The sequence below is a fragment of the Durio zibethinus genome, chromosome 20 (genome assembly GCF_047325235.1).
Source record: "Durio zibethinus cultivar Kanyao isolate XHJ-2024 chromosome 20, ASM4732523v1, whole genome shotgun sequence".
NCBI classification, from domain to species: domain Eukaryota; kingdom Viridiplantae; phylum Streptophyta; class Magnoliopsida; order Malvales; family Malvaceae; genus Durio; species Durio zibethinus.
Genome location: NC_143181.1, coordinates 960592 through 978910, shown reverse-complemented (window position 1 = coordinate 978910; position 18319 = coordinate 960592). Strand labels below are relative to the sequence as shown.

At 36.7% G+C, this 18319-nt stretch overlaps 6 protein-coding genes across 8 annotated transcripts; 5 read left to right on the top strand and 1 right to left on the bottom strand.

Annotated features, from left to right (window-relative positions):
• Positions 1–389: 389 nt before the first annotated feature.
• Positions 390–4774, top strand: LOC111315274 (putative nucleoredoxin 2). 2 transcript variants are annotated; one of them, XM_022916876.2, is made up of 3 exons: positions 390–595; positions 2408–2902; positions 3948–4774. In XM_022916876.2, exons 1-3 carry the CDS (start codon positions 446–448, stop codon positions 4575–4577), a joined length of 1275 nt encoding a protein of 424 aa, XP_022772611.1. In that variant the 5' UTR covers positions 390–445; the 3' UTR covers positions 4578–4774. The 2 variants fall into 2 exon arrangements, with proteins under 2 accessions (XP_022772611.1, XP_022772610.1); XM_022916875.2 differs by having other exon boundaries at positions 2405–2902.
• On the top strand, positions 390–10155 carry LOC111315277 (V-type proton ATPase subunit B 2-like). 2 transcript variants are annotated; one of them, XM_089749077.1, is made up of 15 exons: positions 390–595; positions 5606–5677; positions 6056–6111; positions 6203–6301; positions 6565–6624; positions 7009–7120; positions 7203–7411; positions 7604–7732; positions 7926–8062; positions 8396–8546; positions 8640–8722; positions 9012–9059; positions 9178–9231; positions 9327–9410; positions 9555–10155. In XM_089749077.1, the coding sequence occupies exons 12-15, from the start codon at positions 9054–9056 to the stop codon at positions 9732–9734; spliced, it is 324 nt and encodes a 107-aa protein (XP_089605203.1). In that variant the 5' UTR covers positions 390–595; positions 5606–5677; positions 6056–6111; positions 6203–6301; positions 6565–6624; positions 7009–7120; positions 7203–7411; positions 7604–7732; positions 7926–8062; positions 8396–8546; positions 8640–8722; positions 9012–9053; the 3' UTR covers positions 9735–10155. The 2 variants fall into 2 exon arrangements, with proteins under 2 accessions (XP_089605203.1, XP_089605204.1); XM_089749078.1 differs by lacking the exons at positions 390–595; positions 8396–8546; positions 8640–8722; ... (2 more) ...; positions 9327–9410; positions 9555–10155 and adding an exon at positions 4856–4986.
• LOC149513001 (V-type proton ATPase subunit B 2-like) lies at positions 7244–8027 on the top strand. Its single transcript, XM_089749030.1, has 3 exons — positions 7244–7411; positions 7604–7732; positions 7926–8027. Exons 1-3 carry the CDS (start codon positions 7244–7246, stop codon positions 8025–8027), a joined length of 399 nt encoding a protein of 132 aa, XP_089605156.1.
• Positions 8033–8847, top strand: LOC149513000 (V-type proton ATPase subunit B 2-like). Its single transcript, XM_089749029.1, has 4 exons — positions 8033–8062; positions 8396–8546; positions 8640–8722; positions 8785–8847. The coding sequence occupies exons 1-4, from the start codon at positions 8033–8035 to the stop codon at positions 8845–8847; spliced, it is 327 nt and encodes a 108-aa protein (XP_089605155.1).
• Positions 10156–10319: 164 nt separating the features above from the next.
• Positions 10320–12095, bottom strand: LOC111315276 (NEP1-interacting protein 1-like). Its single transcript, XM_022916883.2, has 4 exons — positions 11777–12095; positions 11386–11564; positions 10880–11029; positions 10320–10727 (listed from the first exon to the last, which is right to left on the bottom strand). The coding sequence occupies exons 1-4, from the start codon at positions 11940–11942 to the stop codon at positions 10605–10607; spliced, it is 618 nt and encodes a 205-aa protein (XP_022772618.2). The 5' UTR covers positions 11943–12095; the 3' UTR covers positions 10320–10604.
• A 185-nt stretch (positions 12096–12280) lies between these two features.
• On the top strand, positions 12281–17498 carry LOC111315272 (calcium-dependent protein kinase 29-like). The gene is made up of 8 exons (XM_089749076.1): positions 12281–13912; positions 15441–15584; positions 15717–15869; positions 16043–16158; positions 16445–16615; positions 16758–16885; positions 17053–17152; positions 17238–17498. The coding sequence occupies exons 1-8, from the start codon at positions 13201–13203 to the stop codon at positions 17313–17315; spliced, it is 1602 nt and encodes a 533-aa protein (XP_089605202.1). The 5' UTR covers positions 12281–13200; the 3' UTR covers positions 17316–17498.
• Positions 17499–18319: the final 821 nt, after the last annotated feature.

Here is an 18319-nt window from a genome sequence, read left to right as displayed (position 1 = left end):
CCTTTTGAACAAAAGAAGTAAATAGAGACTCACAGGCAGAGAGACAGGTGTCACCTATCTTTGCTAGGATTTGACAGCATCAAGTCAGTCTTTTATGACAACACGGGACCTTACCCATAGCATGGCAACGATGGGGTTAACCTCCAATGTGGCAAACCATTAATCATACGCGTGGCAGGTTGCGGACCTGACCAATTAAATATGGATCGTATATATGTGTAGATCGTCGGCCCTGCAGGCGCAGCAGCATTGTAGTTCATGTACATGAGAAACAATTTTGGAGTGAATGCTACGTGTGATGAGTTGATGGATGATGAGGGTTTCGAAAGGATGCCATGATGTGTAAAGAATATGGAATATAAGCAGTGGAAGTACGGTGTGGCCTGGTCATTGACTAAAACCTGGACACAAAACGAAAAGAAAGAGAGAGAAAGAGAGATCAGCGATGAGGGAGATGAATTTGGACGACAACTCCAACAATCTGGTTCAATCTCTGACAAACGGTGACTCTGAGAAGATTTCAACATCTAGATTTTCTTCTCTTTTGGCTTCTAAAGATCGTGATTATCTTCTCTCCTCGACTGAAGCTGATCAGGTTTCCTTTCTCTTTCTCTTTCTCTCTCTCTCTCTTCCTCTCTTTTTCTTTTTATGGAAGGAAAATATCCAGCTTCCCTTGGGTTTCTGCTAGCAGTACTTACCTGGTTTAGTCATGGGTTGTTTTCTTCTTTGCTCAAGCATTTGTTCTTTGTCCCTTCAGTATCTAATAGTTTAGTGTAAACTTAGTTGTGGGTCAGAGATGAAAGCATGCATTCACTTTTGGCCTAACTCACCCATGTCTCCTGGCTTGCTTCAGGCACTCACTTTTCTATCTTTCCGTTTTCCCTCGTCTTCTCTACATAGGTGCCCAAGACTTCATACTGAAACTGCATACACCTTCCAGGCGAACCTTTTGGAACTATTATTATAATATTACTCTAAAATTTTAATTTAATTCAATTAATTATAACTTATTTTGTTTTATTTTAAAATACTATAAATTATAATAAATAACTATTATCTATCTTTGAAGAGATTTGTTTGGTGGTGACTGATGGAAGCTGGTAGTAAATAACTATTACCAGACAGATGGCTGGTAGCTGTTAAGTTGGTTGGTCTGCTTGGGGACGAAAGCATAGAATTACTACAATAAGAGGCAGTCTTATAAACTTTAATTAGTCATATTAAAGAATTTTTGTTTAAAAGAGAGAGAAAGAAAGAGTGTTCATTAGGGTTTTGAAATGGCAAGAACTCACCGGCTAATACTCTATAGTTTGTTTCATTAATGTTGACATGTAGCTTTCCCTCTTGAATTTATGTAAGATAAGGTGAGTTAGTTTGGGTACCATGGATCGTCACCAAATTCTTTGGTTAATTTCAATGTCTAACAATAGAGTAATTGAGTTTGTATTTTGGAAAATAGCATATTTCATGTACTAGGTTTACTAATTAACAACAATGATTTATTGGAATTAAGAAGAGAACCAACATATTTTTGCCAGGAAGTTTGGTTCGCGAAAGTTCTTAAACCCATCTCCCATGTGCTAATGCAATGCCGGTCTGTTCAAATTGTTAAACCAATATATAGTTGATATGATGTTGATTAAGTTTTCAAGGGAAACAATTCCGGATCTTTCGTAATAATGACAATAATGGGAATCTTTTAAGTTATATGCTACTTTGGTATGGAATCACATTAAATCAGCAGGGATTGGCAATCTCTAATATCTTCTTGTCGGCAATCTAACACCCGAGCAAAATTGGTGGTGAAGAAATGGTCTTTTTGGTGTTATTGTCGTGGGTACGATGCTCTTGTGGGGAAGGGAATAGGGAAGTATGCTGGATAACTTGAAACCCCATCTTTCCGCCCCCTTCTCCTGCTGGACTAGGTGGGGGTGGGCTATGAAACTCCTTGTTGTCACGAGTAAAACATGCCAAATATGCCTGTCCTCATCAATATGGGTTCCCACACCTCAGTTGTGCAGTGAACAACTAAGCTGGGAAGACATGTGGCATTGCTGTTCATCGCTTTAGCCCCACATTAACGCTATTAGCCGTAGCACGTGGCATATTGTCCTCACAATTCTGCAAAGCTGGTGGCACATCGCTGTCAAATTTTTGGAGTTCCTAGGCTTGATTTTTTGTGGAATGGATTCTTACTTATTCTACTTTCCTTGTTAGTGTGTTCTCGATAGTTTCAAATACATTTCCTTACATGAAATGTAGGGCTGACATTTTTGGAGGCTCAAGACGAAAAAGGTTATTTGACAAATTAATTTTGGTTTGTGGAGAAACAAACTTGAGTTTCTATTAGTAATGAAAGGCTCCAAATTAATCTTTCATCGTTACATGCTTTCTTTATATATAGCAGGTGAGAATTTCGGATCTAGAGGGCAAGGTGATTGGCCTTTACTTCTCAGCTAACTGGTATACACCATGTAGAAATTTCAATAAAGTATTGATTGATGTCTATGAGCAGCTGAAGAGCAATGGGTCTAATTTTGAGATAGTATTCGTGTCATCTGATGAAGACTTGGATGCTTTCAACAGTTACCGTGAAAGTTTGCCATGGCTTTCAATTCCATTTTCTGACTTGGAGACAAAGAAGGCCTTGAACCGAAAATTTGAAGTTGAAGGCATTCCTTGCTTAGTTATTTTGCAGCCTGAAGATAACAAAGATGGTGCAACTTTGTATGAGGGTGTAGAACTCATTTACCGCTATGGGATTGAAGCCTTCCCATTTACCAAAGAAAGGTTGGAGGAATTGCAAAGGGAAGAGAAGATGAAGCATGAAAGTCAGACTGTGACCGATTTATTAACAAACCCTGGAAGAGACTATATTTTGGGTCAAACCATAACTGGAAAGGTCAGTGCATGGTTACATCTTCTTAGTCCTTAGTGTAATAGATGGGTATATGATGTTAAACGTGGCTTCGTTTTTAAGATCTTGCTGATATTGATTAATGATCGGAAAATTTTTATGAGGTTTTTATATTCTTGATGAGAGAGTATTTATGTAACAGTTTTTCTTTTATATATTTGCATGGAATGTCGATCGCTAACATTTGCAGTCGTGTGCTTGCAGTACACTCTATGTTTCCTTGCACTAAAGAAAATTCACTGTGTCGTCATGTTTAGTCCTACAACTTTTGTCTGCTTTTCGCAATCATGCACCTTTTTTTCCCACATTGTATGAGAATAGGAACCACAATCCTTCTTTTTCTTTTTTTTTTTAAATACAGTATATCATAAAATGATTGTTCTTTTAGAAGTTCATAGTATTCATTATCTTAATGAGTCTATTCTCTTTTATTTTTTGGTTCATCTTAAGGAAACTATTCTTGTGTTCATAACTAACAGAGCTTTAAGAAATAGAACCTCGTATCACTTTCTAGACATTGACTACAGCGATTCTCATCTAATGTGGAGCACAAAATAGACATACCCATGAACATACTTGAATGCATAGCTTCAATAAGTGTCCTTAAGGGCTTATTTGTTAAATTCTACATTGGGTAACAAAAAGAATGATATATACTTCTTTTTGTCTTAATAACATTAATACCAATGGTATATATGGTTAATGAAACAATTCACTTAGCATTGCTGGGTTGATGCAAGCAAGTATTTGGCATTCAAAATTTAACAGGGTATTGTTTCAGGTATGCTAACCGAATGAGTAGCCCTGCTTGTTGATCATGTTGACCTTTATCCTTACTTTTACAAGGTATCCTTATCCAACACTTTTATAACCGTTTGGTCCGATTCCCATTGTCATCTGAGGCAAGGGCGAGAATGGATTCACCAACATGATCTTGGAGTTACTGAGCCCTCAATTGTGTGGCTAAGTTGCTTTGGGACTAACGTACCTCTGTTCAGGCATGATTCAATTGTATATATTTTCTTTGCAGGTGCCAGTTGATTCCTTGATAGGTAAGACAGTTGGACTGTACTTCTCAGCGCAATGGTGCTTTCCATGTGCTAAGTTCACTCCCAAACTGATATCCATCTACCAGAAAATCAAGCAAACTTTGGAAGAAAAAGGTGGTGAGGATTTCGAAATTGTTTTTGTGTCGAATGATCGCGATCAAAGCTCATTTGACTCATACTTTGGTACCATGCCATGGCTAGCGTTGCCTTTTGGAGACCCAACTGTTAGAACCCTTGCAAAGTACTTTGATGTGCAAGGCATTCCTTGTTTGATAATTATAGGACCTGATGGCAAAACTGTAACCAAGCAAGGTAGAAACCTTATGAATCTGTACCAGGAAAATGCATACCCCTTCACTGATGCCAAAGTGGAGTTGCTAGAGAAAGAAATGGAGGAGGCAGCTAAGAACTTACCAAGATCTGTGTATCATGCTGCTCATCGCCATGAACTTACTTTGGTGTCAGAAGGAACTGGAGGAGGGCCCTATATATGCTGCGATTGTGATGAGCAAGGATCTGGTTGGGCTTACCAATGTCTGGAATGTGGGTACGAGGTGCACCCCAAGTGCGTGAGAGCTGTGGCCCCTGCAGGCTCAATTGAAGGCAGGTGATTGACAGCTGCTTGTGAGCTGTCCCTTATGCTAATGTTGCTAATCGAGCTCCGATTAATGTGTTAATCAGGAATTATCAGACCTCCGTTTGTTAATCTATTAGCTAATAACTGTCATCTGGGTTTCTACTCGGAACATTTATTGTCGTTAAGCCATGAACATCACGTTTGACAGTAACAAGAACATGTGTATTTGAAGCTGGCATTGTAGTGGTTGGAAGGTGATGTTGGTGTTTTTCCTCTTCCTCCCTCAGTCAGTTTAACTGATGCACGTACGGTTGCAGCAAATTAAGGTGAAAAAAAGGGCTTTGATTGGAGGGGATAGCTCTGGGTGTCAATTTGAGTAAAGGCTGTTCACCAAAAAACCACGTGACCCATGCGTGTTACGGTGCTAACGTGGCAACTCAGCTGTGATAATTTCTCTTTATTTAATGTTTTAAATTGTTTTAATTTTTTATTAACTAACCAATAAAACAACATATAAAAAGGAAAAAAAAAATCTTTTTATTTAATCTGATTTTATTAACTGTTCACATGCCTGTTCGTAATTGTCCGTGACAGCAGTAACTATCAAAGCGCTAAAACTTGAGAGAAAAGAACCGGAGCAAAGAAAATTGAAGTCTGGTTTTTTTACTGCAATTTTTTTTTTTCAATAAAATTTTCTACTCTCTCTTATCAAATTCCACGAGTTCAGTCCGTAACCTCATAAATTATTTGTCATTTACTGCTTAAATTTTCTATTTTTGATTTTTCTCCTTTGCTCAATCGACCTGTCCAAATCAAATTAGCTCTATCTTTTCATTTTGAATCGATTTCTCTGTTGCTCTTCCTAGTATCTAATCGCTGTAAGAATAGAGTTTCAAACCTTTGCAAATTTAGATTCAATCATTGGCCAGAAAAAGACCGTTACTTATTTGGATCCGAAATAACGTTTTGAATCTTTCTTGTTCCTTTTTGATTTCCTTAACTATTTAGTTCGGTGTAGCAAATAATGATATAGCTTCTGTTTTTTGAATGCTATATAATCAGCTTTGAACTTGAAGATGGGAGCAGAAAAGAACTTCGTTGACATGGAGGAGGGAACTCTGGAGATCGGAATGGGTAACTTGGTCATTTTTGTATCATGCAAAACCTTTGACTCTGAATTCTGATCATAGCTTAATCTTGACTCTTTTTTTTTTTTAATCTATTTTCAAATGAATTGCATGATGATGGAGTGGTTTTCCTTCTCATCTTTTGGTTCATTGGTTATGTAATTTGTTTAAATTCAGGAAATGTGTTTTTAATGGTTAGGGGGATTAACACAATGGTGAAGTTAATAGGGATATTTAATTCATTAATTTCTTAATTAAACTAGTATTCGTGTTTTCGCATCGTTATGATTTTAGCGTAATTAGATGCTAGATTGAAAATTTGCAGTTCCTTCAGTTAGTGTGAAGATTATCTGAAACATTAAATGAGGAGATTTTTGGTTTGCAGTGTATAGAACTGTGTCTGGTGTTGCGGGACCATTGGTCATTCTTGACAAAGTTAAGGTAGGTTTGCTCGTCTATTCCTTGATTTTTATCTTCAGAGTTAATAGCCAGTTGTTTGAGATGTAACGCAAATAATATTGAAAATTTTCAGGGTCCAAAATATCAGGAGATTGTCAATATTCGATTAGGAGATGGAACAACTCGACGTGGTCAAGTCTTGGAAGTTGATGGAGAGAAAGCAGTTGTGCAGGTAATTATTCAAGCATGCAACCATGAAAATTTTTTAGAATGAGAGATCCCAAAATTTCATAGTTATGTGAAGTCCGTATTGATGGATCAAAAGATGTGTTGGAGAAAAGCATTCCTGACACAAAACCTGTGTATGTTAAAGCCAATAATATCATTAGTGTGAGAGATGAATTCCTGAGAGCATTAGGTGACAATTGGTTTGGAATGGCTTTAAGTCTATTGAGATGATGGCTGCTTTATTTTTTTCCCTTTATCCTTTTCCAGGTTTTTGAAGGAACATCTGGAATTGACAACAAATACACAACTGTGCAATTTACAGGAGAGGTAATAAGTCTGCTTTTCTTTGGTGCAATGGGTTTTATTTTATTATGGCTTGCAGCACTAGGCTGGTTGATAGAATGGCTACCTTTATAGAATCTTTTAAACATTAGTGTTTTATTTTTGAAATTTTACTTTTCACCTTGTGTTCTGGATGCACGACCTTTTTCTTTTTTTGGGTGATATATGTGTTTGGAGATGTCTCATAACAATTGTGCCGTTAAAAATAAATGAGGTTAACCTTTATAAAGTGGGGAAATTCTTGGAACACCCATTATTTGCCTCTTCAATCCTCTTCGATTGTGATTTTAAACTTTTTTTAGTAATGTTGGTTAGTGTTCGTATGGATGTTGATTGTTTAGCCCGCCCCGTCTAATGTCTTTTTTACAGGTTTTGAAAACGCCCATGTCATTGGATATGCTAGGGCGCATATTTAATGGCTCTGGAAAACCCATTGATAATGGCCCTCCTATTCTGCCTGAGGCTTACCTAGATATTTCTGGTGAGCATATGCAGGAAACTGTGGCATTCTAGTAATTGAAGGTTGAATCAGTTTATAAATTTCTGTTCGTTGTCTTTCTCAGGCAGCTCTATCAATCCTAGTGAGTGAACTTACCCCGAAGAGATGATTCAGACAGGGATATCAACGATTGATGTCATGAACTCCATTGCTCGTGGACAGAAGATTCCTCCTTTTTCTGCTGCTGGTCTTCCTCATAATGAAATTGCTGCTCAAATTTGTCGTCAGGCTGGTCTTGTAAAGCGGTTGGAAAAGTCTGATAATCTCCTTGATGTATGTCTATACTGTAGCTTACTGTGAAATTAATGAAGATTGACTTGAATGTGTGCTTGATATTTATTGTTTATTTTGTGGTTTTCAATATTTTTGTTTTTGGAACTGAAATGAACCAATACATGCCCCTGTGCCCATTTTCCCTCAAAATTTCAAAATTGTGATTGCCTTGTTCTATTGATTGAGTTTTAGGATCAGGAAGAAGACAATTTTGCCATTGTCTTTGCTGCAATGGGAGTGAACATGGAGACAGCACAATTTTTTAAGAGAGATTTCGAGGAAAATGGATCTATGGAGAGAGTGACCCTTTTCTTGAACCTGGTAATTTTCATTAGTTAATCTTTCTTTCAGCAATTTTTTCCTTCAAAGTAATTCAAGTTATAGCTGTTCATGTCATTGTGAGTGTTTTCCCATTGGAAATGACTTTGTCTAATGAATATTCTTCTCAAGAAATTAGTCCCATTCCTCTCTTTTTGTTTTCCATCTTGAACTGCTCTGTTTAATGTGTTTACAGGCCAATGACCCCACAATTGAACGAATTATCACACCAAGAATTGCCCTCACAACAGCAGAGTATTTGGCTTATAATGTGGGAAACATGTTCTGGTTATATTGACGGATATGAGTTCTTACGCAGATGCTCTTCGTGAGGTACATATGCTTTATAGCTGCTCAGCTGGGAGAATATATGGCACATAATTTCTTTGTCAAATTGTCCCTATACTGACAAATAGCATCCTGTCGATGCTCTTTGAAGATCTCATTATTTTTAACTCAGAAGGCCAAAAGCAAACTGTTGTTTTATTAAGACATTTCATAGGTAGTTTTGGAAACTAGAAATGACTTTAGAAAGTGAATGTAATCCATTTGACAGTGACTTAGGATGACTTAAGTCTGATAAGCCCATAAATTTATGCTCTGTCAGATTATCATGTTTGCTAATGCTGGACTGTTATCATTCATCATGTTTTATATTGCCTATAGGTATCTGCTGCCCGTGAAGAAGTCCCTGGAAGGCGTGGGTATCCAGGTTATATGTATACTGATCTGGCAACAATTTATGAACGTGCAGGGCGTATAGAAGGAAGAAAAGGTTCCATCACCCAAATTCCTATTTTGACCATGCCTAATGATGGTAAGAGGCAACTCCAACACGCAATAGCATTCTTTTAAGTTTTAACATTGGTTGTCTGGTATTTTATTTTGTTGATTACTTTCTGTGAATCAGATATCACGCATCCTACACCAGATCTTACTGGTTTTATTACTGAAGGGCAGATATACATTGATAGACAACTTCACAATCGACAGGTAACTAAAACAATATCCATTATTGTTCTAATTGTGGAACATGGTTTTAGAATCTACTGTAGCATATGCACAATGCAAATGTTCTTGGAATTTTGTTGTCGTTGCATCTATTTGTTGAAACATAAAATAGTGATTTAAATACTGTCAATACTGTTCAATTGATATGTACTCTAATATCTTAATTGAGTTCTAAGTTGCCAAATAGATGTAATTCCATAAGGACTGTCAGAGCCTAACTTTGAATGGTATATATAATTATTGATCTTATCTTTATTTATTTTCTGAACAGATATACCCACCAATTAATTTACTCCCTTCACTTTCTTGATTAATGAAGGTATGACTCTTAAACATTATCATTTCATCTTGTATGAGAAAATTACCTGCTTGTTAACAATTAGACGCATAAATTAGGAGGTTATGCTGAGCTTTTCCTTTTGTTATTTATGTTTCAGAGTGCTATTGGTGAGGGGATGACTCGTAGAGACCATGCTGATGTGTCCAACCAGGTCTGATTGAGAAGTTCTAAAATGAAGCAAGGGTCCCTCTCACTCGAGTATTAGAATTATTCTTCATACTGAAACCCTGTCAATTTTGATTTCAGCTGTATGCAAATTATGCTATTGGAAAAGATGTTCAAGCAATGAAAGCTGTGGTTGGAGAGGAAGCACTTTCTTCTGAGGATTTGGTCTCTTTCTCTCTCTCTCTCAATTTTGTGTGCGTGTGTTTTTGGGTGGGGGTTTGACACCATGCATGTGCAGCTTGGCCTGTCAAATATAGAGCTTCATATTAAGAATTGCTTTTTGATTTTCTTCTTATTATCAAGCTACAGCTTTATCTGGAGTTCCTAGATAAATTTGAGAGAAAATTCGTGACTCAAGGTGCTTATGATACTCGGAACATCTTCCAGTCACTTGATTTAGCATGGACTTTGCTTCGTATCTTCCCACGGGAACTTCTCCACAGTATACCTGCGAAGACACTCGACCACTACTACAGTCGTGAATCGTGATGCAACAAGCTGAGCTGATAAAGCAAGTCTGCCCTTTGCTTATTTACATGATATCAATTTTCATTTGAATTAAGTCGCCAACAGGTTGTTTCACCTAAAACACTTGCCTCTGGTGCATGGCCTCAACGGAAATCAGTCTTGGTGAATGGCTTCTCTACCAATGCAGTGCACTACATATGTTTCACTCAACTTTCAATCAAGGTCATGCCTAGTGATTATTTTTGTCATAAAGTATTCTTTGTTTTGAGAACCCAGAAGCTTTTCCAAAAACATTATTTTCAGGGTATTGTTTTGTCATCCAAAGCAAGCTGTTAAGAGTTGAATTGCCGGGAAAAAACGAGAGGTTGAGTAAGTCGTTGGAATTATAGCCTATGTCTACCTCTAAAGTCTAGTAGCACAACGTTTTCCTCATGAGTTTTTATCTGCTGCTGATTGCCACTTTCCAATTTCTTTTGAAATCTTACTGCTCCCAAACTTTGGCAGAGTCTCATTTGATTTACGTGGAAGATTCGTTGAAATTGGTTGCGAATGAAATCGACGATGGTAACCAAAACTTACACGGTATGAAAAACTAAAGAGTCCACGTGAAAAAAAAAAGGGGTTGACCAGAATTTGCATGGTATAATTTAACCGTAATAATTGATAGGCATAATGCATACAAAAAAATTATAATTACGTAGAAGCTACTGCGTATGCACAAAAATTCTGAATTCCTAGTCTAATTCTGGTGTGGTTACGTGTCTTGTTTGGTTAGAACTTCGTAGTTGATCTTGTAGTACATGAATGGGAACTTTGTTGACGAATGCGTACAGACTTTCTAAACAGTAGAGGCAGAGGCAGAACTCAATTTTCTGAGTTCTACTTTGAGCGTTAAAAATTTCTCCTGCATAAAGGGCAAGATTTATGCCCTATTTGCCACTTCCCAATACACGACATATGAAACATATGGTGACATTGTGGCAAGCTATGAACTATTTCTCCCGGTAAAAAGTCCTGCAAAATTGAAACCATATACAAGAAAGAATGATCAAGGAAAGCTTATTTCAATTAAATGAAGCTTCGTCTCAAAACACTCCAAAATGACAGGAAGGCTGGCTAATCACATAGCAGTAACAACAGAACAGAAAGTCAAAAGAGTGAAAAACCTGAAGGCAAATCGAACAACAGATTCTGTTCCTGGATGAATCCCATATGTTTTCTTCTGTGATTCTGATCTTTGGAATTTTTTCTGTCGAACTCTTTGACAACCGTTCATTCTCGGGAACTTTGTTGAATGTAGAGTCGAATGGGTTTATCTAATCAAAACCATTCAAATTCAAACATTAACATAAAAACCCTTTTCTCTTTTCCCTACTACTCTTTAATTTTATAAACAGTGATGCCATTTTCATATCATCTAACTCTGCTGTGCCCACCCAATGTTTTTGGATTCAGGCTAGACGGTTCATTGATGGCGACCAAAATCCCAATTTAAACAAGGGTCACAAGAGCAAGGAAAATACTAAAAATTTTTGCACGAAGAATTTAGAGACATGGATTTCAGTGGTTCAAATAATCGTAGTGCATGGGGAGAGCAGCCGAGGAAAGAAAAAAGTAGTAATTCAAGTGATCGGCGCATTCTAAAAACATGATAAAGACATATGTATCTTACCAGTTGGAGGAGATAACTCGTCGACATGTTATCGGAACTCCAAACTATGACTGAAATTTTAAAGAGCTTGACGGTTAAAAAACTGCCCTTTATGGCTCCAACCGCGGCTCCATGAAGACAACCGATCTTTGTTTTTGTCCCAACAAAAGCTCCAGTCACGGCTCCTAAAGTTGCTCCAACTGTAGATAAATGCCAGTTTCTTATTAGTTTTGGAATTGAAGGGAAACTGACACCCTAGTTTTCAAGCATAGATGCCAAATTCCTCTGGATGTTCTAGTAGGATAAAAACGGGAAAAGATTTTCTGTCTAATTTTGTCTTGTTCAAAAGGGAAGGAGCAAGTCCAAAAATATAAAACAAATAACTAAAGGAAAATAAACTGAAGGAACTAACCCACTGCAAATATAAAGATAAAGATTGCATAAAACAGTTTAGTAATAACTGCTGAAACTGCTGAGCAGCACAATTCTCTTGCCTCTTCAACCGGAAAACATGACATGATATAGGAAGGAGAAGGGCAGATGCTAAGGTCCAATGGGAGAAGAAATGAAGAATACATATTTTGAAGTTTAGTTCTTGCTCGATTACGTGCTTTCGAAAAGAACAACACACCAGAAGTAAAATAAAAAATGGAAGACTTGTAAGGCAATTAAGAAGGAATTATGGGCATGGCAATGAGAATGGCAGCTGAATCACAAAAACAGGCCAAGGAAGACCAACTTATTGCGAAGGAAAATAAGCAGTGAATCATGGGAAGATTCCTATTTAAAGCGTCCGAAACTGAATCTCTGATTTTGTTGTGAGCAAAGGACGGCAGGCGGTAGAAAACGTGTTATTTCTGCATAAATATATTCTGAATACAGTCTAGTTCTTGGTCAAAGTCGTCGACTATACTATCCCAGCTCAAATTAAACTAACAAAAAAAATGAATAATACATTTAATGGTTAAACTATAGTTTTAATTATTATTTATTATTGTTGTTTACTTTCTCATTGAGTGCCATATTATGGTCAATCAATCACGTCGTACCCCTAATTATATATCGGAATATTAATTGCTATTGTGAAGAAAATGAACAATTCATAGATAATCAACTATGGTAATAACTAGTTTGGTGCCTATCATAAATAATAGACCGACGATCTTTATAACTAGTTTAGTACCTATCATACTCGGCGAAGACTAAGTCATTTTTGGTTTTTATACAATATTTGAATTTGGATACTAGACAAAAGTTAGTTAGGTATGGAATTGGCTTGGACTAGATTTACCCTAGAAGTGGTCTTACTCTAAACCCAAAAACTAAAATATCCAACTTGCTCTTCAAGATTTTCCATGCTGGGCCTGTTAGTTAACAGGGGCGACAATAGGATTGGGAATTGGCAATTGTCTTTGGGCTAGGATGGGATTTCATACAAATTGAATGGCCAATAAAATCGAACAAAACGGTCACACGAAACGCGTCAGCTGTAATAACCAGAAAGCTCCGAAGCACGAAATTCCCTCTCACGCTTTTTATTTATTACCTCTCGCTCTCTCTCTCTCTCTCTCTCTCTCTCTCTCTCAAGCAAAGCACAGCATGGTTAGAGCAAACAAGAAGGTGAGGAATGATACTCAAGACCATTCAAGAGGCAAAAGCAAAGCACCAAATTATGTAGTGTAACCAAACCTACTCTTAAAAAAAATTACCCTGGATGCTTCCGTAACAAATTCATAGCAATCCAATCAAACAAAACCAAACCTCTATAAAGTCTAAACCACCTGACACATGAAAACACCAGGTGAAAAAACTTTTTGTTTTGTTTAACAGCCATCTATGGGACTCTGTCAATCTCTGGGATGCTGCTTGGGAAAATCCCGTTCTCATAAAAACCCAATCTCTTTCTCATCCGGTTCTTCTCCTCGCCCATATCAACCATTGCCCAAAACAACCCAAGAACAGTTTAGCCCACCTTCACAAAAACCATCCTTGGAAAACCAAAACCCTTCTTTTTCTAAAGCCCCTTCATCATCCCAGATTGGAACCATTTTGCTCAAACCTTATGTTGATATCTCCACCATTTATAATCTTGACAAAGAGTTGGGGAGGGGTCGGTTTGGCATCACTTATCTTTGCACTGAAAAGGCAACGAGGCGAAAATACGCATGCAAGTCTATTTCCAGGCGTAAACTAGCCACTGACAAGGGCGTAGAGGATGTTAGAAGAGAGATTTTGATACTACAACATCTAACAGGGCAACCAAATATTGTTGAGTTCAAAGGTGCTTATGAAGATAAGCAGAAAGTACATCTGGTAATGGAGTTGTGTTCAGGAGGCGAGCTTTTTGATCGGATCATAGCTAAAGGGAGTTATTCAGAACGTCAAGCGGCTTCAATTTGTAGGCAGATTGTGAATGTGGTGCATGCTTGTCATTTTATGGGGGTTATGCATAGGGACTTGAAGCCTGAGAATTTCTTGCTGGTTAGCAAGGATGAGAATTCTCCAATAAAGGCCATTGATTTTGGACTCTCTGTCTTCATTGAGGAAGGTTAGCTTCTAACTTTTACTGGTTCTCTTCGATTTGTTATACTTATGCTTTTGCTTTGGAATTTGGTTCTCAATCAAGCTTTGCTCTTTTGAATCTTTAATTACTTCAAACCCTGGATGATATATATTGTTGCTCCTTTTTTGTCATGAAGTTCATGCTGTTAGACATGATCATTGCTTGATCGAAGTCTTTAATTTTTTTTTTTTTTCTATTTCGGTTGTACCCTAGGTTTTAGTATTGTATAAAATTGTTAGAATCAATCCCAGTAGACAGATTAGTTTGATTAAAGTGTTTTCGGTAATTTACATAGTTAAAAACTTAAAGCAATAAAAAAAGATGAAGTTGAGTAATCAATTAGAGCTCGAAGCGGACTCTACACGATATTCTTTCTAGACAAAATCATCGGTCAACCACACCAAGTCAATGAAGAAAGGGACAGGTCAGCCAAGTCAATGATATTTTTTGCTAAGTAAGAACCTTTTTTTTTTTTTTTTTGATAATGCTTGTGAGTAAGAAAAATGATAGAAGAAAAAAAAAAGCCTACTAGAAAAGGAATCACGTGATAGGTTCATGACATCTTGATTCATGACTAAACAAGGTGCTTAGCCTCCGATATATACATCCAAACGACCAGACATTTGCTGTGATAGTGGCAGCGCTGATTAACCTATTTCAGATTCCACCAAGGAAAGGGTTGGTGGACTGTGGACAATGGAGTTGTGGCCTTACAATGCAGGAGGAGCTGTTATGCTTTAAAGTCTCGCCATACATGAAAATTGAGATATATGCTCTTAATTTGAGGGAATTTCTCTCATTGTGAAACTCACATGATGCTGTCGTAAAATCCATGGACAAGCAAGACAAACCGTTGAGGTTTTACCAAATACATTTAATGATTCAACTATACAGATTGATTGTAGTATCATAACCATTAATTTTTGGTAGCACCATTGCAGCATTGCCCCTCTTTGGTTATTTACAAACCAACTAACCTGATTTTGTTCCCGGTAAGTGTAGCTGCAAGTTCTAGATAGTGGTATAAAATAGGAGAGCAATGGGTTTTGTACAGATTTCCTTGTAAATATGGGATTATATTTTAATTTACATCTAAATCAAGTGTGTGCTTATAGTTGTCAGTGTTTAAAGTAGGATTTCAGTAGCCTGTAAGCTCACTTTGTACTTCAGAATTTTTGGGCAAACTGGAGGCAGATATCTTTCTTTACAGGAATGTCATTGCCTTTGAACTATCAAAATTTCATAATCAGACCCAAAGACATGTAATTAAATTTCATGATAATACAAGAAATTTAAGATGGATATGTTGATGACATCACATATGTGTATATTAGCCTCTTTTCTCGACTTCTCTATGTTACTATTTGCTATGAGTGAATGGTGGAGAAAACAACTTTTTTTGCTTTCGGATTTGATTTTCTCGAATTTATTTCTGCATTTGATTTTCCAAGTAATCCTGAATTTCATATTCTCTAATATAATATCAACCACTTGAATTTTATCCAACTTTTAGGAAGAATGTATAAGGACTTTGTTGGAAGTGCATATTATGTTGCACCAGAGGTGTTACGGCGGAAATATGGCAAGGAGATAGATGTGTGGAGCGCTGGAGTCATTTTATACATTCTTCTTAGTGGAGTGCCTCCATTTTGGGGTGGTATGTGAAAATTTTATTTATTTGGATAAATTCTTCAACTGAATTTGAGTCAATATCTCATTGTTATGAGAATTTTACTCCTTCTATCCAAAAAAAAAAAAAATGGTCTGTTAATGAACAATTTTATTGCAGAGAATGAGAAAGAAATATCTAAAGCAGTTTTAGAAGGTAATCTTGACTTAGAAAGCCAGCCATGGCCATCTATATCTGATGGTGCAAAGGACCTCATCAGGAAGATGCTAGCAAGGGACCCTAAGAAACGGATTACAGCAGCGGAAGCCCTGGGTAAAGATATATGTATCTGAATATTTTACTAGGCAAAATCCTTATAGACTAAGAAAAGAGGAGGTGCAAGGAAGAGTTGGTTTGACAACCTTGAATATTGAGCTCATCCTTAATGCAGAACATAATTAGATAAGGGCCATTACTTTTTCCATTTTGTGTGTATTTTGAACCAGAACATCCATGGATGAAAGAGGTTGGTGATGCATCTGACAAACCTATTGATAGTGCTGTTCTTAGTAGGTTAAGGCAATTCAGAGTAATGAACAAGCTCAAAAAGCTTGCCTTAAAGGTATGAGCTAATGCCTTGGTTTTTCACGCATATGAAACTTGCATAGTCAACAGATATCGGATTATGTTTCTTGGATAACCATATTCAATATACACGTGAGGCTATTGTCTTACAGTCTTCAAGTAGTCAGTACTTCATGTAGGTGCACATTCATTGTCCATATGCTTTGTGTTTGCGATGTTATTCTATGATAAATTTACTCAAGCATAAAAGGACAAATTTGTTTTTTCTTTCTTTAATTTCCCCACCGGCTGATATCTTTATCTGAAATTTTGATTGCTGGAAGGTGATAGCAGAAAGCCTATCAACAGAAGAAGAGATCAAGGGCTTGCAACAGATGTTCAACAACATGGACACTGATGGAAGTGGTACAATAACACTAGAAGAACTCAGGATTGGATTAGCTCGATTAGGATCTAAGCTAACTGAAGAAGAAATAAAGCAACTTATGGATGCTGTAAGAGTTACCGAACTATAAGATTCCCCCCCCCCCCCCCCCCTTTCTTTTACTTAATGAAACAAGCCTTGAGATTAATTCCTTCCAGCAGCCAAAAGAAACAAGCTGGCAATTTCTGAGTGCCTAAACTTTATTCTGTCAGGCTGATGTTGACAAGAGTGGAACCATTGATTACATTGAATTTGTAACTGCTACAATGCATCGACATAGGCTTGAGAGGGAAGATAATATAATCAAGGCTTTCCAATTCTTTGACAAGGATGACAGTGGGTTAGTCTAGATAGAACAATATTTCCTAGTGTTTCTTTTCTCCCTCTTCCGATGACTCTAAATCTGCATGAACTAACATATTTTCCAGAATGAGATCTTCATCAAGTTGTGAACATTCATGGTATCTTACAACTTGACTGATAGTTATTATTCTTATTTTCATTCAGGTTTATCACAAGAGATGAATTAAGACAAGCTATGACCCAGTATGGAATGGGAGATGAGGCTACAATAGATGAAGTCATTGAGGATGTTGATACTGATAACGTAATTTTTTTCTTTTAATCCTAAATCACTTTTTTTTTTTTTTTTGCTTTTTCTTCATATAATTTCTTTCAATGGTGTTGGATAGGATGGGAGAATCAACTATGAGGAATTTGTAGCCATGATGAAAAGGGGAACTCAAGACGGGGATGGGAAAGACAGATGATGACTAACTACTTACATATTCCTCGTCTGTGGTTGTGAATAAAACTCGTTGCATGTTGTTTAGCTCTTTGTTTGTTTTGTATAGAAAATGCCATCTCAGTTCTCAACAATGTTGTGTTTCTGTGTACAAAAGAGAAAAATAAATAAATAAAAGAAAACTGTGTTCTGTTTCCTTGAAACAAAATTGGAATTGCATTCGAATCCTGCATTTGGCTGTCTATTGTTTCTAGTTGTGTTACATCGTTAAAATTGATTTCACTCCCTAAATATTTTCTGCTAAAATTTGCTTTTGAATTGGACAATGAAACTAGCCTTTATTAATCAAATATTTTTTATAAAATATGTAGTAATTTTGAGAATAATAAAAAATTATAAATATAAAAATTTGAATCCATAATTTGCAATGATAACTACATGAAAATGAAATGATTGAGAGTTGACCTGAATCTCTCGTACAAGAATAAAATTACAAAAAACCATTTGTGAAAATTCCCATTTTTCATAACAATATTTAAAAATTGAGTAATTTCAGAGCTGCAACCATTGAGAGCAGAACCTGAAGATGTACCGCTGGATATAGTTTACAAGTACCAATATGTTCATGTCGTTAATAAACATTCATACATGGTAATTTAATTTAATTTAAGCTTTGAAAAAGAGAAACATTTTCCTAAAAGTTCACTTTGGACTGTAAAATTCTGACATTTGCAAATGTCGCTGCTTTATTTGGTTGAGGTGGTTCATCCAGCACCTGGCAATGCTGCTGGAACATTAATGAATGGAATTTTTCACCATTGCAGTTTACCCACAGTGGCATTGTCTGAGAAAAATGTTCTTTCATACGCAGAGGATGTTTCTGATGATGAAGCTTTTAGTTATGGGGCAAGTGCGGCAGCTTCTGTTTGCCCAGGGATTGTACATAGATTAGACAAAGGCACCAGTGGATTGCTTCTAGTTGCAAAGATTAATGTTTCGTTTCCTTATCTCTTGGCTGCTGCAAGTTGC

What these genes read in the sequence shown, in the direction of transcription:
- LOC111315274 (XM_022916875.2), top strand. Translation starts at nt 446, where the DNA reads ATGAGGGAGATGAATTTGGACGACAACTCCAACAATCTGGTTCAATCT. An exon ending in CCTCGACTGAAGCTGATCAG is followed by an intron (nt 596 to 2,404) that starts GTTTCCTTTCTC and finishes CTTTATATATAG; the next exon opens with CAGGTGAGAATTTCGGATCT. An exon ending in GTCAAACCATAACTGGAAAG is followed by an intron (nt 2,903 to 3,947) that starts GTCAGTGCATGG and finishes TTTTCTTTGCAG; the next exon opens with GTGCCAGTTGATTCCTTGAT.
- LOC111315277 (XM_089749078.1), top strand. Translation starts at nt 4,953, where the DNA reads ATGCGTGTTACGGTGCTAACGTGGCAACTCAGCT. An exon ending in TCATTCTTGACAAAGTTAAG is followed by an intron (nt 6,112 to 6,202) that starts GTAGGTTTGCTC and finishes GAAAATTTTCAG; the next exon opens with GGTCCAAAATATCAGGAGAT. An exon ending in GAGAGAAAGCAGTTGTGCAG is followed by an intron (nt 6,302 to 6,564) that starts GTAATTATTCAA and finishes ATCCTTTTCCAG; the next exon opens with GTTTTTGAAGGAACATCTGG.
- LOC149513001 (XM_089749030.1), top strand. Translation starts at nt 7,244, where the DNA reads ATGATTCAGACAGGGATATCAACGATTGATGTCATGAACTCCATTGCT. An exon ending in AGTCTGATAATCTCCTTGAT is followed by an intron (nt 7,412 to 7,603) that starts GTATGTCTATAC and finishes ATTGAGTTTTAG; the next exon opens with GATCAGGAAGAAGACAATTT. An exon ending in TGACCCTTTTCTTGAACCTG is followed by an intron (nt 7,733 to 7,925) that starts GTAATTTTCATT and finishes ATGTGTTTACAG; the next exon opens with GCCAATGACCCCACAATTGA.
- LOC149513000 (XM_089749029.1), top strand. Translation starts at nt 8,033, where the DNA reads ATGAGTTCTTACGCAGATGCTCTTCGTGAG. An exon ending in ACGCAGATGCTCTTCGTGAG is followed by an intron (nt 8,063 to 8,395) that starts GTACATATGCTT and finishes TATTGCCTATAG; the next exon opens with GTATCTGCTGCCCGTGAAGA. An exon ending in TTTGACCATGCCTAATGATG is followed by an intron (nt 8,547 to 8,639) that starts GTAAGAGGCAAC and finishes TCTGTGAATCAG; the next exon opens with ATATCACGCATCCTACACCA.
- LOC111315276 (XM_022916883.2), bottom strand. Translation starts at nt 11,942, where the DNA reads ATGTATTCTTCATTTCTTCTCCCATTGGACCTTAGCATCTGCCCTTCT. An exon ending in TATCTTTATATTTGCAGTGG is followed by an intron (nt 11,565 to 11,776) that starts GTTAGTTCCTTC and finishes ATTTATCTACAG; the next exon opens with TTGGAGCAACTTTAGGAGCC. An exon ending in CGAGTTATCTCCTCCAACTG is followed by an intron (nt 11,030 to 11,385) that starts GTAAGATACATA and finishes GGTTTTGATTAG; the next exon opens with ATAAACCCATTCGACTCTAC.
- LOC111315272 (XM_089749076.1), top strand. Translation starts at nt 13,201, where the DNA reads ATGGGACTCTGTCAATCTCTGGGATGCTGCTTGGGAAAATCCCGTTCT. An exon ending in CTCTGTCTTCATTGAGGAAG is followed by an intron (nt 13,913 to 15,440) that starts GTTAGCTTCTAA and finishes TCCAACTTTTAG; the next exon opens with GAAGAATGTATAAGGACTTT. An exon ending in TACAGCAGCGGAAGCCCTGG is followed by an intron (nt 15,870 to 16,042) that starts GTAAAGATATAT and finishes ATTTTGAACCAG; the next exon opens with AACATCCATGGATGAAAGAG.